We start from the raw sequence: 19,100 nt of genomic DNA on the forward strand, positions 1-19,100 counted from the left end.
GCAGCGGTGAAGTTTTTCAGCCTGCAGAAGCTGTCGCAAGACAGCTCCAAAACCAGAAGATCTCTGCTTCTTCAGCTTTGGAATCCATCACCATTCTCCGCGAACGGATCAAGAATCTCAGAAAAGATGAATCCGTTTCCAAGCTTATGGAAGCAGCGAACGTCTTTGCGTCTGCCAATAACCTAAATACCGTACGCCAAATGATCCCCAAGTGAGCACAACTCCAGCAAGACTTCGAAACACAGAGAAATCGGATGCTTTGTCGTCTGCGGGAGAAGGAGGGCAATACATCGAAGCCCTTGATTTGGTGCAAGCTGAGCTTGATCGAAGATTCGACCAGGCGGATCTGCTTAGCCTACAGCAGCCAACAGAGAGAAGGCCCTTCTGAGCTGTGTAAACCAACCAATCAATCAATGTATTTTTTGGCATTAACGCGTCCAGGACGAAAAAGATAGGCTACTAACTACAAAAATCGATATAGACCTACCAGCACGTTAATGAACAGGAAAAGGTGATAAAACCTTGAAAGGGTTAAAACGTGCCCGAATGGAAAATCGTCAGTAGTTAGCACGGCCACAAAACCCAAAAAACAAATAGCAAAAAATAAATCTAAAACAGAGAGAAGTACACATGTAGTAATGAATGACAGCCTAATCAAAATGGTTGTGGATTGAATTTGCCAATGCCAATATTGATGTGCATGAGCAGTCATAATAATAGGGTGGAGAAAGAAAACCGGACCTAAAAGAAACCCATCCTCAGGCAAAAACCCGTTTCGATGTGGCCCAGGAGAGCAGGTGTTGAGCTGTTTCTATGGTCAGACTGCGCACATCACACACGGTGAGGAAAGATCCGATACTAAGATCAGCTTACCCGATGCCATCAGAAAAGATCGCCTATAGAAACGGAACTTACCTTGCTTGCAGTGATGTTCTAAGTGGAAAAACCGCAAACTCCGTTCAAAAGGTTGCTGAGATACTATCGCAACTAAACCTTCAAACACTAGATCTTTTCAAAGACTCGAAAATTCGTGGAGCTCTGCCTTTGCCTCCCGGTTTCAGCTGCGTCATTACAACGTTCTTTTTCTGCTCTAAAACGCCTGAAAACGTGGTTGAGAAGCTCATGACACAAAAAACTTAGGCTACTCATCTTGCGTTGATGCATGTCCACCAAAACATTTTGGACACTGTCGATTTCAAAGAACTCATGACACAGTTCATAGAGAAAACACCTGAGCGAAAAGCAATCTTCGGAATCGTGTGAGAACTCATTTCCACAAACTGTCGTTTTCATATCACTTTCTAATTTGTTCGTTTTCACTCTAATTTCCTGAACAGCTGCTTTGTTGTTGTTGTTCTTCATTTGTTACAATTTACAAAGTGAAAATTTTTGGCGTCGTCCTTGTACACAGGAGAGGGGACCGAATGCATACTACCAGTTTTAAATGTTCTCCTACAGAAGGGGGTCTGGGGGGCAAAGCCCCCCAAAAGCTGACAAAACAACGGCAGCTTCAGCCCCCCCTAGAGTAAAATACTTCCCGCGCCACTGATGTTGCACACCCCTGTTCTAAAATGTTGTTACCCTATTTTTTTCGTGTTAAATTTTCAATTTTTTTAGTACTGCAGTAACAAAATGCAGCTGACGTACCGGTACTGTTAAACATAGATACTTTGGTTTATAAAACTATTTTCCATATAAAAGATTGCGTCTACTTACATGTTGACGTTACTAGCCTATCAGTGGGCTATATTTTTTGATTCTTTTGATCTCAAGAAAATTCTGTACTGTATTATTACATACTATTTTGGTAGAGAGGTTAATTTTTTAAGCCATAAACAGACATAACTGATCAACAACACAACATGTGTCTGGATACTTCTTTGAACAAATGATTTTTTCTCAGTGATCATTTCGTATGTGAGCAAGATATCAGTTTCTCAAATATTTAGATTAAACCATATTTGTTGTTACATAGTATGTTTCTCTAGAATTTCTCATGATTCGAATTCGAATTTCTTTGTTTTTGTTTTTCTAATGTTAAATGTTGTGTTGTTGCTCAATGCTCAGTTATGTAGGCTACTATTTAACTTTAAGAGCAATTTTTATCTTGTCTACTTGTCGTTTTTTTTCTAGTCAAGCTTTTGTTATCACCTTATTTATCTTCTTTCGCACTCCTTTTATTTGTTTGGAGACCATTCAACATCAAGGCGCGTTGTAACGGGCTATGTATAATATATTGTACAATTAGATCTACTAGGAATATGAACTGGGATAGAGGGGCAGAAACCTAATTGTACCAGATACCAAACTGCAAGTAGGCTACAATACACGTGCTCCGAGCTGGTGGAGATGATGTTGCAAAACAAATAAATGTAGGCCTACATACGGATGTGTCGCAGCCTGACGTCATGAGTACTTTGGCACTCTTTTGGCTTTATCCTGTGAACAGTTTCCGCACAGGTCGAAGTTCGTTTTAACGCAGTCAATATTGATAGCTAAACTTGAGTGTTCACAATTCACTCTATATTTAAATTCGTCACCATTTCAGAGGTGCCAAATCACCAACCATACATGAAAAAGTGGTCCATTGGTGTTTTTGACCAAGAGTGCTAAAGCAAGCTGTAGCCGTGATTGTAGAGTAGCCGTTGCGTGATCGAGTTTGTTAAAAAAAATCCACGTTCGATTTCAGCATAACTAATTAAAATAGTATTTGATCTCTTAACCGTACTGTTGAGCAGTTTCACTGTCTAGTATGTGATCATTTAACTTTACTGTATGTTCATCATGGAATTAATATTTGAACCATAGAGAAATAAAACATAGTAACTTTAGCGGGTTTAACATACTTTACTTCACACAAAATATAACATAATTAAAATAAAATAAACTCAAACGTTTTCGACACGTACGTGTGTCCTCATCAGGAATTAAATCTGCAATACATAAAATGAAAAATCGTAAGATAAATTTGACTATGCACTGTAACGACACTCTGGACTGAAAGCACAAACTGAACAAACGATACGAGAATGATTGCGAGTAAATTATGCGGTGGGAAACAGATCACATGAGGTGTAGACTACAGGTGATCTCATGTGATCTGTTTCCCACCGCATAATTTGCTCGCAATCATTCTGGTATCATTTGTTCAGTTTGTGCTTTCAGTCCAGAGTGTCGTTACAGTTACAGTGCATAGTCAAATTTATCTTACGATTTTTCATTTTATGTATTGCAGTTTTAATTCCTGATGAAGACATACGTACGTGTCGAAAACGTTTGAGTTTATTTTATTTTAATTATGTTATATTTTGTGTGAAATAAAGTATGTTAAACCCGCTAAAGTTACTATGTTTTATTTCTCTATGGTTCAACAAAGCAAACTCTCTACCAAAGCTTTAGAATTAATATTTCTGTTTGAAGAGATTCGGGCAAAAGAACCAACAACTGCTGAAGAAAATCTTTTCAGGGCGCTATGTAGCCTAGGCTACTCTTTAAATTCTTTGTGGTCATTTTGGTGGAAACATCTTCGAAAATGATCCCATTTGTTGCTTTAGCATTTTTTTCTTACTGTAAGGTTCGTAAACTGTTCATGACAATGCTGAGAATTTTTTCACAGCACATTAGCAGCGCGATGTGAACACAATGTACACTCGTCGTCGTCGTCGTGTGAGCGTCTGGGATCTATCCTTTTACCACCCCAGATTCACGATATTCCCGGACTACACTGGAAGGCCAGTAGAGAGCAGCCAGTCTTTGGTTTCATCATCCATGACACACTTCCACTCCGTTAGGTGGCTTGAAGATGGAGCAGTCATTGATGATGTGGTCTGCGGTCTGTTCTTCGGCACCACATTCACAGGAGGAGGAAGAGGCCATTCCCCATTGGTGCATGGTTGAGCAGAAAAGCCCGACGCCGTACGGAGACGGTTGAGGCGCACCCATGCCTATCTTGGTAGTGTTGGACGGATGGGGCGTGTGTCGGCGTCGGGGATGAACGAATAGAGTCTGGTGGCGGTTGACTTCCATTCAGAACTCCATTTATGGTCCGCTCAAGCAGCCGCAGAGATGTCTTGTACATCAGCTTCGTTGATCAGAAGTTGAGCGGCTGGCACGAATGGGTGTCTTGATTTCAGTCGACGGGGGTGCTCGTTTGGGAGAGCAGAGATCTTGTGGTGGAGAAGATGGTTAGGCTCCAGTGCCCGTCTACCGAGGGACGAAGTGGCTTTTTCGCGACGAAGCTCAGCTGGTTGGATGCCAGCGAGAATGGGGAGATTGTCCAATGGTGTTGGACGCAGGCATCCGGTCACTGTGCGCAGGGCGCTGTTTATGGCAGTGTCGATGTTATGGCAGTGAGCACTGCGGCACCAAACAGGTGCACAGTACTCTGCTGAAGAGTAGACAAGGGCTAAGCCTGCTATACGCAAAGTGTCAGCCCTCGCCCCCCAGCTAGAGCCTGCCAGGCGCTTGAGTAACGCAGCGCGGAATGTGAGTTTCTTACGCAGTGACACCAAATGGTGGCGGTATGTGAGCGATCTGTCCAATGTCACCCCAAGATATCTTGGTTCGGGGCAGAAGAACAGAGATTTTCCGTTGTTCTGGACGTGTAGCTCACGATCAGCTTCCCGATTATGGAGGTGGAAAGCTGCTGCCACAGTTTTGGTTTCGCTGAGTTTCAGTCACCAGTTCTGGAGATAGGCTGAGAAAGTTTTTATGTCCTGGCTCAAGGTGTCTTCTAGATTTTCTCACGACGTTGTGGTGTGGAGAATTGCCAGGTCGTCCGCATAAGCATATTTTGCGGAGACCGTAGTTGGCAGGTCGTGGGTGTAGATGTTGAAAAGAAGTGGAGCCAGGACCGATCCCTGTGGGACGCCGTTTTTCAGGCGTCTTAGTTTGCTTCGCCGTGAGCTACCGGTGGTGAGGGTGAAACTTCGATTCCTGACAAGTTCCATAATCATATGAACTATATGTCGGTCAGGAAGCAGGCGAAGCAGCTTGCAAGTAAGGCCGCGATGCCATACAGTGTCATAGGCAGCTGTTAGATCTAGAAAGACAGCGCCGGTCTTCTTTTTTGTCTCAAAGCAATCCTCGATGTCTTGGGTTAAGAGTGTGACCTGATCTAAGGTGGATTTTCCGCACCGAAACCCAGCTTGCTCTTTTGGAAGGAGCGGGTCGATGATTGGGTTGACGCGTGCGTAGATCAGTCTTTCGAGGATCTTGAAAGGAACACAGAGGAGGGATATCGGACGATAACTCCTTGGGTCCTCTGGTGGCTTGTGAGGCTTAGAGATTGCAACTTCTAAAGCTCTTCTCCAGATTTTTGGGATTGTGAGGTGGTGCAGGCAGGAAGAGAGGAATCTACGTAACCAGGACTTTAGGGCATGGCCAGCATGGAGCACAAGCTCAGGGCAGATCTTATCCGGCCCTAAAGACTTGTGTAGTTTCACTAGGCGGAAGGCGGTGGCGAATTTCTCTGGGGTGAAATCTCCAGAGATTGCTTCCTCTTGCGGTGTTTCCACTCGCCACAGGGCACTGGGCAGATACTTCCTTAGCAACAAGGCGGATGTCTTGCGGTCCTTTGTCTTGTAGACCCCGTTCTGCACTAGCTGGGAAGCGATGGCATTGGCAGAAACGGGGCACTGACGAGGCGAGTTTGCTGAGCGCCCAGTGAGGTTGTTGATAATGCTCCATGCTTTGCGGCTTGAGTGTGAGAAATTCGATGGTTTAGACTGCTTCGTTCCATCGCTCAAGCTTCTTTGTGTCCAGCCGCTCAAGTAGTCTGGTGGCGGCGGTGTTAGAAGCCGCACCACTTGTGGCGCCTAGGTATGAGCGTTAGAGAGCTTCACACTCAGAGTCCCATCATGGTGTATAGCTGGTTCGATGGCCACGTGGTATTGTGGCCTTTGCCGCAGTTATTATGGCATTGCAGAAGTCCTGGTATGCCTCGTCTGCCTTGCATGTTGCAGGTGATGGTAACTTTGCAGCAGACTCATTGGTCAGGAGGCTGTATTGATTCCAATCGGCTTTTTTGAAGTTCCATCGCTTCACCGGTGAACTCGGGACAGGAGCCACAAGTTTTGGGGCGATGATGAGGGACGGCCGGTGTTGGGACCGCGGGAACTTCTCAAGCACACGTCTGTCTCGAAGAGAGCTGTCGACACTCGCGAAGGCCAAGTCAGGGTTTGTCCCTGTTCCCCAGCGGCCGGAGTGGAAACTGGCTGATTCCTTTGGGTTGAATAGGAGGGCAAGATGGCTTGTAGAGGCCCAGTCAGCCAGCAATTCTCCGCCGCTGCTTGTGTTGTTGTAGCTCCAGTCGATGTGGTGGCAGTTGAAATCGCCAGCGTAGAGACTGGGGGAAGGGAACGTTGGAAGGGATGTTGGCAACATTCGCGAGGATGGGGGCTTGTAGATGTTGACAATGTTGTAGTCTGAGATACAAATGCACACCCACTCAATCTCAGCATCAATTGGAGATTGGTTGACAAAGGTCCACTTCAGGCTCTCATGCACAAACGTGGCAATGCCGTGCTTCCTGCTTAAGGTAGACCCGGCTACGGTGTAGTTGGGAATAGCTATCCTATCTACAGAGGTACAGTGGGTCTCTTGGAGGAGGATGACGAGTGCCCGGTTGGTATGGGCAAGCTGGTCCACAACTTTGATCTTGCTTGTTGTGTAGCCTTCTATGTTGAGCTGCAGAATGGTGGGGCGTCTGAACTTGTCCATTGCCCCTACACTGAAAAATGTAGACTACTTAATTCTCTTGATATTGTGGAATTTTGATCCAAGAATCAGTCTTTTCTAGTTTGCCTTGCTTTTGCTTCACATAGCCTTCGTAGGCGTCTTATGAGTTTCAGAGTTCTTGAGTTTGTAATTTCTTTTCCAAAGATTTTGTTCAATCGGATTTGCGAAAACCCAAAACCACTGCGCTCCCAAAAATCCATTCCTACTCACCATGACCCCTTTAGATTTATACATCTTTGTCGGGGTTTAGTGAACTCCGGATGCGAAAGGTGAAAGAGTTGTTTTCCTCAATCGCCCTGTTTTTAACAACGTCTGAAATCACTTTCACGTCTCCTTCCTCATTATGTCTCTGATCTTTGTCAATATTTGTCTCTGCTGCTTGGTCTAGTCACTCTATTGGTAAGAGCAGTGGTACGACGTTCGAAAGGGCACATACTTTATTCTAAAAAATTTTTATCACTGCACGTTTTCTTAGAAAACAGTTCCATAATGCCGTCATATATGGCATTAAAAATGAAATTACAAACTTAAGCAAAAGCGGCTTTTCCGGTTACCTCGCTCTTGGTTTTGTTTGTTATGCATCACAGTTTCATTTAGGTACTGTGCAAAATCCTATTTTTTGTGATCTTGAAGGAGGCGACTCCAAAGTTGCATTTTGTTAAGTAAAAGTAAAACAGATGAAAAATATTTCAATTTTTTTAAGCCGGTCAAAGCGCTTGATTAGCTTAATTAAAATTGCTTTTGATGTGATATCACATCAAGAACAACTTTAAAAACACAAAAGAAGTTTAAAAGAGGAGAACTATAGGTTAGTTATCAAGAAACCAATGTAATGCAAGTGTATATTGTAGGCTATATATCTTACGCAGGAAAAAAAAAATTAACTTACTTAATAAAATTTGCGATAAAGTGTTTCTGTTTCGTCTGAAATCGCACCTTTGTCATTATTATGGAAAACTTTTGCAAACCACTCTTGCTTTCCTGCTTTCGGCGTTTCTTAACTTTGCGATCTTTATCGTCCATCTACCACAGCAGGTCTTGGGTTACTGTATATTAAGAGAGCGATGGCATAATCATGTTGATGTACAAGTATAGTCACTGATAGGTTGACGTAAGGTACTAGTGATTGTCTACAAGTGGTCTCTTGTCTCATAGCGAACAGCCGAACACCCTTGTTCACTGCTTGAATGACCTGATAAAAGACCAGACTGATATTATTACATCATAGCTCAGACAACTTCAAACAAAATTTATTTTACACTGATTAGTTTTTTGAAATCTGCTTTGTGTTTTGTATGTCTTGTTTATTATTCTGCCAAAAACCATTTTGCAGTTTATCCCTGCACACTTTTGGTTTATCACTGCACAAAATGGTCCTCACTGCGCCTTAGAATTAGGTATGAAAGAGCACCACTTCCATATACCTATCGTGAGCATAAAAAGAGTTGTTTGCTACAATCGCCCTTCTTTCAACAACGCCTAAAATCGCTTTCACATCCCCTTACTATGCATAGATCTTTGTCAATGTATTTTCTCTGCTGCTTGGTCTGGTGGTGAGAGCGGTGGTACGACGTTCCGAAGGACATTACTTTCACACAACTATTGTGAGCACGCGACCTTGTCTTTGGCAAGACATTCAGAGACATGCTTGAAAGTGGACGCGTAGATTAGCTTCCTTTCTTCCAATCAATGCAGCCTAATTCTTTACCTACCTGACATCAACCTTTATGTTTATAGCCTATATGCCAAATCATCACTTCTTTAAATGCTGCACAAAATATGCCTTTTATCTCATTATAAAACTAAAATAAATTTGAGATAAAATATCTTTTCTGCTTAGTGGTCCAAATATTTTCAAGAGAAATAATTTCCGCTAAAAACCTATTTGTAGCATGAGCATATAGCCATTGGCCTAGAATTTCATTGTTGTACAGTTTCGCATACAGAACGAAATCATCACTCTTGTCTTTCTATGGGAACAGCTGCTTTTGCATATTTTTTAATTTTTATACAGTTGAGTTGACCGTATACCAGTTACTGCCGACCCCCTTTATTGGACTTGTTTCCACTTTGGGAGCTGTACAATCACTATTATTAAAATACACCGTAAAACATCGTATAGAAGCTTAATTTATCGATGTGGTATGCAGAAAAAGAAAAACAATATTTGAGCGACATAGCTGCCTTTGTTTTTGTAACAGACTACGCTGCTTATGACAGAGGTATAATTTACAAATATCTAGAAAAACCTCTCCTAATTCTGTAATCCTCCACCAAGCTAGATCTAAACCTGCATTCTATTTGCTTACTTTATGTCATAAATACAAAACATTTAATAAAATCTTACCTAATTTAACCATTTAAATCAGTGACAGAGGATGACAGTTCAAAAAGATGGAAGCAAGACAGACTAAGCAAAAAGATCATATGCAAAACACTGTACAAGAGAAATAGCCAAGAAAACTTGGTTTTATCCACACGATATGATCTAAATTTGCGCTTTTTAAATCCAAAACAATTATTTTAGTTATGCATAAAATGCATTTTTTTATATGTTGCTGTCATTCTATTACTAGAGGTTTTCGATTTCCTACTAATAATCTTCAGTTTACGTCTGATGATTTTTATGTCGTCACCTTTGCTCCTGCTATTATCTGTTTAGGTTACAGTTAGACCTATGCGTGCATGAGCTTGTTTTCCCAATTGTTCAGTATTGCTACAATGTTACACGACAACTTCATTAATTTGTTGTAGTTTTTCGATATTGGCAAGTTATCTTATCGAAAACCTACCTTAATGATAAAAGTCAGTTTTATTTAGGCCAACATCGTGGTGTGGTCGGAACCGCATCATAAACCATCTCCCTCAAAGTCGTTAAACTGGTCGGAATGTGGTGCATGCGAAGTAACCACAGACAAGGAAAAGGTAACTTCAGTAATTAAGTATAGGCCTATTTTACGTAAAAGTGGGGATTATTATGTGTAAGCAAATGGCATACTTCGAGTAAAATTGTACCCTACTTGTGAGTTTAATTGGTGGTTAGAGCCTAATTTACGATCCAAAGTGAGTTTAAAACCCAAAGTAGGCTATGTACAGAATTGCCTAGAAGCACAAATAATACAAAATAAAATACAACAGCTTCAGAAGATGACGGATTTTATTAACTGTTAAAAATACTAAAAATCTTATTAACTTTCTGTGTGATCGACGGTCTCATTAACCGTTGGGTGATTTAAAAGTCTTTAAAATGTGATCACAAGAGGTTCTTGTAAACGATAATAATGTTTACCTTTATCAAGCATTGTGCTGTGTAACATCAAGTTCATATCGGCACTGTCGATTTGACTGAACTTAATAGTTTGAAATTGAACAAAGCATAACATTTGCTTCACCTTTTCTGATACAAGGTAGCAACGTGTTTATTAAGATTCATCGAATGCATTGTTTATAATTTTTATATGTCGTTTTAAACACATACTTAAAACAGTGTAGGATTGAAATTGCTATAAGTAAATGTTTTCTTGTTGATTGATTGAATCTTTATCCTCGGACTGGGAAAGCTTCTTGTAGTGTTTAGTCCTGGCAGTTTTGCATACTTGTGGAGGCTTTGAATCACTGATGCAGGCCCGGTCACCGAGATTGACGGAGTAAAGTTTCCGATTGTTGAAGTCCTGTTGCTGGGGAATTATTCCATCCATTAGATGCCGCTGAATGGAGAGCAGTCCTTAGAATGCGTTGCTCAAGCGCACACCCCGAGCGCCAGCGCCGCTAGATTTTGAAGCTTCTTCGTTCCAGAAGTCACGCGCTAACCCAGTGGTTCCCAACCTTTTTTGTTACGTTCCTCCCTTTGCCCATTTTGGAACTATTCATTCCTCCCTATATTACTAAAAACAAAAAAGAGAGTCCTAAATTTTAGAAACTCTAGAATTTTAACTACAATGGTTTCTCTACAATTCCCCCAGTTTGTAGTAGAAACTATTATGCTATTGTTCGTAGACTCCTTCCTCATTCCAATCGGAAGTAAAAGCTGGATCGGGGACCGCACCGCCGGCGGTCTATAAAAATTACCGCCTAAGCCAGTTTTTGGTTTGGCTTATCAAGACCATCACTCGAGTCGAAGTCACAATTGGCCGACTTAAATATAGCCTACCAAACTACAAGTGAAACCGTCCATCATGTTGATCATCCTCATTCTGCGCAAGCGGATCCCATGGTGTTTGAAGGTTTTACAATAGCGTGTAGGCAGCCCACATAACCCACTTCGGTGGGTATCAGTCTCAAGGATTTTTTTGCCTTCACACGTAACTAAAAAAACAAAGAATCTACTAAAAAAATATCAAAGAAAATCAACTTCAATTTTTAGGACACGTGGTGCGAAAAGATAAATTAGAACATCTCTCTCTCACAGGTAAAATTGAAGGGAAGCGTGCCCAAGGTAGACAAAGATTAACCTACTTAAACCAACAAACCGACAAAACCAGCATACACCTAATACACAAAGCAAACAACAGAGAACCTTGGAAACTTTTCATGCAAGAGGCAGTCAATGCTTGGAATCAAGTGCGACAATAAAAGATGAAGTCACTTAACATCATTAAAAAAACAAAAAGAATATAAAAAATTACAGTCATTTGACATATCAAATTCTTTCACAGTACAACTCAATGCGAAATTGCTCTTGTTCGCGCTCTGAAAGTAGTACATACAGCACAGTTCATGACAGTGCACAACGCAGGTTATCTTCAACATTAATTGTTTCTTTGTTTGCTCTTAATTTGCAACACAGCAGAAAATCCTGACTCACATAGTTAAGTCGGCACAAAAGGAATTAGAATGCGAAAAGCTCTTTCTGTTGTTATCATAACAGCGAACTAATTTTGTAGCTACAAAATAAGAAACAGTACTCCATCGCAGCTACAACACTTCACGCTTATTCCAGCATGTGCGCGCTTGTCTTAATCTTTGCTAAATATTTTGCACCGATCTGAAGAAGATATTTAGTGCGGTGACATTTTCAATGTAAAATTTTTTGAAGTTTAATGAAATTCCTCCCCTGAACTCATGAAATTCCTCCCTAGGGAGGAATTCCTCCCCGGTTGGGAACCACTGCGCTAACCAATTGAGCTATCGATATTTTACTTCGATATGGTGACTTCATCTAAATGAATCTTTGATTTCAAGGTGAATGACCCCGATACAAAGGCAGTAGTGATTTACATGATAGATTCGCAACTCGAAGACTTGCCTAAACCAAGGTGAGTTTTTGCTACAAATATTGATATGCTGAACCATAGAGAAATAAAACATAGTAACAAAGCAAACTCTCTACCAAAGCTTTATATTGATATGCATATCAGGCAGAAATATTGACAGAGACAGTCGTTTTAGCCTGCTGAGACTCGTTGATGTCTCGCCACACTACGGTAGCGTCCCAAACAGCAAAATCTGCCATTTTTATATTGATTCAACGCTTGCAGACGTTCTTAAGTTCAAAAGTTGAGGCGTTGTGCTCTGGTTTTTAAAGTTCTCACTAACTAAAGTTGGGTTGCCAGTTTTTTTCTCGGCCGCTTCTTCAGATAGGCCGCTTCTGGGCAGCTTCTTCTTCAACTGCGCCCAGTCAATTTATTACACTCTGAGTAGAGATAAGCGGTATTTTTCAACAACCAACGCTGAGAGTCGAACCAGGATCGCATGATTGTATATAAGGTAAACGTTAGGCTACTATACACAGAAATACACAATAACCTTTGAGGATTGTGTTGTGCAACATACAAAGGCACCAAAGCGGTAAACTCATCACTATAGACTTACTCTTTTATTATCCAACGCCAAATTTTATCCAGATATGACGTTGATAGAAAAGTCTTGGTTAGCCATTCAGCTACTTTCCGGCTATTCCCTACTTCATTTTCACAGTAGATGCTTGATAAAAGCACTTCTGTTTGTAGACTACGTATATTGAAGAGAAAGACAACACTGCACAAACTGTTTACTCTTTTATTATCCAACGCCAAATTTTATCCAGATATGACGTTGATAGAAAAGTCTTGGTTAGCCATTCAGCTACTTTCCGGCTATTCCCTACTTCATTTTCACAGTAGATGCTTGATAAAAGCACTTCTGTTTGTAGACTACGTATATTGAAGAGAAAGACAACACTGCACAAACTGACACACAGAATGGTAGTTGCTGTCTTCTGTAGTACGTGAGCTTTGATGGATCCTATCTGTCGAGCCGTGGTTTCAAATAAAAATATGTTTTGGACAGACTAAGGGAATTTTCTTACTTACCGTACGCTAAACGCTTTCTAAATAGCCTACATCCACATTAGGGTGGCTCAAAATGATCGACTTTTCAAATGTTTATGGGTCACCCTCCCAAGAGCTTCCATTTTATACAAAAACACCTTGTGTAGAATAATTTGAAAAATATTAATGTTTAGGGGTGGTTAGGCCTACAAAAATTTGTAGATTTTTGACCGAACACCGCAGATTTAAAATGGTCATATTTTGAAAACCCTTGATGCAAACATATAAGTGTTGGGGTTCATTTTCATCAGCATGGTGAGCACTGTCATTTGGTGCACAGCAACAGTTCAAAAGATGCTATTTTAAAATATCTGATTTCTTTAATTTGATGAAAATTCTTGATAATGCGGTTATTTTAGAACTCAACTCTAGCAGTAGGAGTACATGCTATTTTGCTTCAGTGGCGCCGGTACAAGAATTGTAATTGAATGACTGGAATGCTCAAAATAAAGAAAACCACAAAGAAAATAAATTGTAACACCTACTTTTTCAGTAAGTCTTGACCACGCCAATGTTTCAGATAAATTGATTGATTGTTTGAATCTTTATCCTCGGACTTGGAAAGCTTCTTGCAGAGCTTAATCCTGGCAGTTTCGCATACTTGTAGAGGTTTGAATTACTGACGCAGGCCCGGTCACCGAGATTGGCAGAGTACAGTTTCCGATTGTTGAAGTCTTGTTGCCGCGGAGCTATTCCATTCATTAGATGCCGCTGAATGGAGAGCAGTCCTTAACATGCGTTGCTCAAGCGCAAACCCTGAGAGTCGAACCAGCGCCACTTGATCTTGAAGCTTCTTCGGTCCAGACGTCACGCGCTAACCAACTGAGCTATCGGGGCGGACGGATAAAGCTCCTATATGTATAATTGTACATAGTCAGTAAAACTGTAAAAAGCCTTGGGCACAACATTCAAGAGTTTACCTTGAGTACATCAAGCATAACGCGTAGCAGGTGTAGCCATCATGAGCAGTTTGCAACAGAAATCTTGAACAACTTTACTCCTAATGCACCTTTAACTGTCCATTGGGATGGAAAACTTCTTCCGAATTTAACAGGAAAAAATAATGTTGATCGCCTTCCCATACTAGTGTCTTATCAAGGAAAAACGCAACTACTGTCAGTGTCAAAGCTTCCACACGCGAAGCTCAAGCTCTAGCAGTTTTTCAAGCGCTTAAAGCATGGAACATCGAAGAAAATGTTGAGGTATACTGTGTTTTGATACCACAAGCTCAAACACTGGTCGAATAAATTGAGCCTACAGCCTTATATGTCATCATTGAACAGTTACTGGGTCGACATCTGTTATGTTTGACATGTCGTCACCAGCCCAACCACATACTTGAATTGATTGCAGCTGCTGCTTTTAAAAAAGTAATGCCATCATCATCTGCACCAGATATCCAGATTTTCAAACGTTTTAAGGAGTCCTGGGAGTTTATTGATTAAGGTTAGTTTGAAGATGCCTCCACATATGAGGTAGCAGCAAGTGATATTGAGGATGTTAGGGAAGGATTGGTCGAGTTAATTAGCACAGCGTTGACCACGAAAACACAACTCCGTGATGATTATCGGGAAGTTATGGAATTGACGTTGCTGTTTCTCGGAACTCCACCATCTCATAAAATCCGATTTCGACCCCCCCGGGGTTAACCAGCATGCGCGTTGGATGGCTAAGGTCATCTACACAGTCAAAGTGTGGAATGTGAATGTTCGGAAGTCAGTTTCTTCTCAGTCTCCGTGAGCAGAAAAGAGTTCGAGATCTATGTAAGTTCTGTTCATGTGTTTCTGTTAAAGCATGAATTAACGCTCCACTTGCTGTGAAAGCTCCTAACAGTGATTTGTGTTTTCTGAAACGTTTAAAGGAGTATGCAACCATCAACGATGCAATTTCTGGAGTTACAACTGAGAAGATGGCCCGCCATTTATGGTACCTCTCTGAAGAGTTGGTAGGTCTTTCACTCTTTGATGATGATGTCATGCCAAACATTAAAGACCAGATGGCAAAAGCAATGTTACAGACCGAGGAAAAAGAGGTTTCACCAAAGAAAGATAATGTATCATTGGAAAACAGTGTGGGTATGATATTGCCAAATGCCAACATTTGCTAATTCCAACACGAGGTTGCTGTTTCAAAAACTGAAGATTTCAGATTTCTTTCTTTACCTTCCAGTAACTCAGTGTGAAGCAAACGAAGATTTCTAGATTGCCAGAGCATTCTGCAGGTCATTAGCTTTAACAAATGACCATGCAGAAAGAAGCGTTGCCCTTGTGCAAACCTTTTCTGGGCGCTCAACAAAAGAGGAGGACCAACTACAGTATCTTTTGCAAGCTGTTTTTCAGCACCGCAAGAACTTTCCTCGGCCGCTCAAGAACACTTTAATTGGGTAACAATGCGTGGTTGGTCGCCATGACACCTCTGTTTAAAACAGCTATAATACCCACCTGGCCATGATGGGAGACCCAAAATAATCTTGTGTGGATTGTGCAATTAGCTGATTCACTTTGGACATAACTACAGTATTCATCTTTCAAAATATAACCTTACTGTGAGAGATTATATGACTATAAAATTCATACCGAAAATACATGAAATACAAATTTTGAATTGTTTGACTTTTTCGAACAACAGTGCTCACCATGCTGATGAAAATGAACCCCAACACTGATATGTTTGCTTCAAGGGTTTTCAAAATACGGCCGTTTTAAATCTGCGGTATTTCGTCACAAACGTCAACATTTCGGGGGCTTTGGGCCACCCCTAAATATTAATATTTTCAAAAATATTTTACACAAGGTGTTTTTGTAGTAAATGAAATCTTTTGGGAGGGTGGCCCATAAATATTTCTAAAAAAAAATATTTACCCTTGTTTTGAATCACGCTAATCCACATGCTATATTGCAGTCTACATTTTTGCAGGCGATTAGATCAGTATTATGTTTGGTGGGCAGATGAATGTATCGTCACAACGTTTAGAGAAAAACTGCCAACAAAAAAGTATGACCATCTGTTCAACCTTACGATGTCATACAGGTAGGATATACTGAATTAATTAATTTTTATCAAATGGCATTAGAATACACAAATTACAATGAAATTTGGGCCAAACGTGAGTTTTGTTAAACCTTGCATTTAGTTTTGGCTTGCATATGCAGCAACATCTGTTATAACTAAAGTAACAGAATGAATTTGTACAAAATAATTGAAAATACTAAAAAATACAGGAGTTAAAAATCAAAGAGTTGCTTTTTTGCTTTTTGTGGTTGATAAAGTCTTTGAACAACAAACGAAAATATTTCAAATGTGTTACTTTAATTTTGCGGGTCACGAGTCAAATCCTAGAGAGTTTGGCTCAAAACCGTGGCAACATAGGCTGCAGTAAAGCTGATATTATTTTTCGATTCAACGACCAAAACTCAATTAAAAACGATCGTTGGATCCAAGCCAAGAAAATGTTCTCCGGGGTAATACTTCAAAAATAAATTCTTTACGTAAATGCAAATATATCTTATTTCAGACAGGACTCGGATATTTTTAGTCCTTACGGAACGACGTCATCAATTCTTTCAAAGCTGGCAAAAAATCATCCAGAAAGTCGACTTGAATCAATTGATGCATTGATGAAAAAGAAGAAGAAACTTGCTCTGTGGGTTGTCTCGAATTGCGATTTCACAGCTGGAGCACGTCTCAGAATGAAATATGTAAAGCAACTCATTCTTGCTGGACTGGAAATCGATTTAGGTGGAAAATGTTTCCCAAATGGAGTAAAGGAATGGAAGTTTGAGGAATATAAGTTTTATTTTGCCTTTGAAAACAGCCTTCACTGCAGAGATTATATAACTGAAAAATTTTATCACAACTCTCTAGAAAAAGGAGTTGTACCAGTCGTTTTTGGACCTGATAAAGTTGATTACAATGAACCTGCAGCTTTTAATAATTCTTACATTTATGCAGCAAACTATTCCGTCGAAGGATTAGTTGAATATTTGAATTATCTCGATAAAAACGATACAGCTTACATGAAATATTTAGAATGGAGAAACATTCCTATAAGTAGCACGCCTGAGCACAGAAGAGCGACTGGGTATTGCCATCTCTGCCGAATGATACATGGGATATATTTTGATAACATATTTAACCCAAAAAATGACACTTCTATCACAAAGTATCCTTTGTTTAGTGAGAAACAAGAATTAAGACATGTAAAATCTTTGATTGAGTGGTGGTATGGAACAGAAAATCTTAATTGCTTGTCTCCGTCAATCCTGAAATCATTCAAATTGATGTTAGTCATATATATCGAAGAAATAGCATGTCGCATCTATTGCATATTAGTTTTCATTTATAGTTTGTACTTTTTTAAACCAAACATTGCGCAATTTTTATTTAATAGGTTAAATTGAGTTGAAATAGTTCAATTGTAGAAATAATGTGCAAGATCACAGTCGTTTTTTAAGCGTAAAATGAAAGAATTTTTTATGATTTTATACCAGTTTTTTAAAATGCGTATCTTTAAAATATTTTATCAAAAGCGTTAAATAAGAAAAAAAAATCACTTTCATAAATTTATTTTAACTGGCCAGCAATCAACACTGTGTTTTTTTTTATTTTGTATCAATATTGTTCTGTTTATTTTTTTCTTACATCATGTTTTATGTAGGCTACTATATATATATATATATCGAAAGCTTTGAAATTTATGAAATGTTTTTTAAATTGATTCACTGATGTCTTCTTTTTTGCATACAATTTTGAAAGTCTAAAATGAGTTTTTGTACGCATGTGTTGGTGTTTAAAGTTGGTACTAGCGTATTGAGATGGCCCTGGCGAGTGGGATGGCGCTGCGGGTAATGCGCTCGCTTTCCAATCATGCAATCCTGGTTCGACTCACCGCTTATGCTGGTTGTTAACAAAACACCGCTCACCTCTACCCAGGGTATAATAAATTGGGTGGGGGTAGTTGCTAAAGAAAAAGCGGCCGAGAGAAAGGAACTGGCCACCCTACTCCCGTTAGTGCCGGAGGCTTAGTATAATGGGAACCTTATCTTCTCATTCCCTAATGCTTGGATTCAAGTGTGGGACCCACCTTTTTTACTAGCGTATTTGTTTATTTTTGAGATGTAGGCTGCCTCGATGACTTGTTATTTTTGTTGTCTTCTTTACATTTAATAACAATCAGTGGTTAACCAACCAAACCATATATATCGAAATAATTGTTTATTCCCACATGGCCAGTAGTTTTATTGACTCTGCTGGTTGGAAAAATAAACATGATTGCTTTAAATTGTATGGAACTAACACAGAAGTTCGTAACCAGGAAGTACTCACACCACCAAAGGGTGCGAGGCATATTCCTAGGGATACGTGGACATTGATACCTTATGGATAGCTACAAAACACCGCTAAAAGCTGTGATTTCTAATGGATTTTTAATCCACATTCTGCATTGTAAATGATTATTCGTTTTCAACCATTTTAGAGGGTGCAAGAAAAAAAGGTTAGTAACCATTGTAACAACCGAATTTTGCTGGGTCTTTAACGGACCCTGCATCCAACAGTTGTGCTTTATTTTGTCCGACAAGAACGGCTACCAGGTTAGGCCTCAATTGATTACGATACTGACTCAAGTTGACTAAAAAGATTATTCAGGTACACACGAAGACACTTACTTGCAATCCACACGCGATTAGTCAACCGTCATCAGTAAGAGTTATGATAAATGTGACTGTCCACCGCTCAAGTCGAAACACAAAAAAATGCTTTACGATAAATGAAACACAAAGATTCAAACTCATGCAGCTGGAGGTCACTAAAGCGTGAGCGCAAAACAAGAACATTAAAAATAAAAAAAGGGGTCTCATAAATCGTTTCTACAACCATTGAGTACCAGGATACCCAGTAAAGGCTGCGTAGTGCCTATCAATAACATAGCAAATGTGCGAGCATTCAGGCAAAGCTTTCAATCGTGCCAGTTTGTATGCAAACTGCAACTCTCAATTGCTCGGGTATTTTTTATTTGTATAAAAGCTTTTTTGAAACTAAAAGATGAAACTACTG

The 19,100-nt window shown here is 40.1% G+C and overlaps 1 protein-coding gene across 1 annotated transcript in view; it reads left to right on the forward strand.

Annotated features, from left to right (window-relative positions):
• LOC145776671 (4-galactosyl-N-acetylglucosaminide 3-alpha-L-fucosyltransferase FUT6-like) overlaps positions 1–19,100 on the forward strand; it is a 40,997-nt gene that overhangs the window by 3,043 nt on the left and 18,854 nt on the right. The window contains exons 2-3 of the mRNA XM_082587902.1: positions 9,559–9,663; positions 11,920–11,993. Of these exons, the coding sequence (XP_082444028.1) occupies positions 9,559–9,663; positions 11,920–11,993 (179 nt within the window). The remainder of the gene's footprint in view (positions 1–9,558; positions 9,664–11,919; positions 11,994–19,100) is intronic.

The sequence above is a fragment of the Aplidium turbinatum genome, chromosome 9 (genome assembly GCF_918807975.1).
Source record: "Aplidium turbinatum chromosome 9, kaAplTurb1.1, whole genome shotgun sequence".
NCBI classification, from domain to species: Eukaryota; Metazoa; Chordata; class Ascidiacea; order Aplousobranchia; family Polyclinidae; genus Aplidium; species Aplidium turbinatum.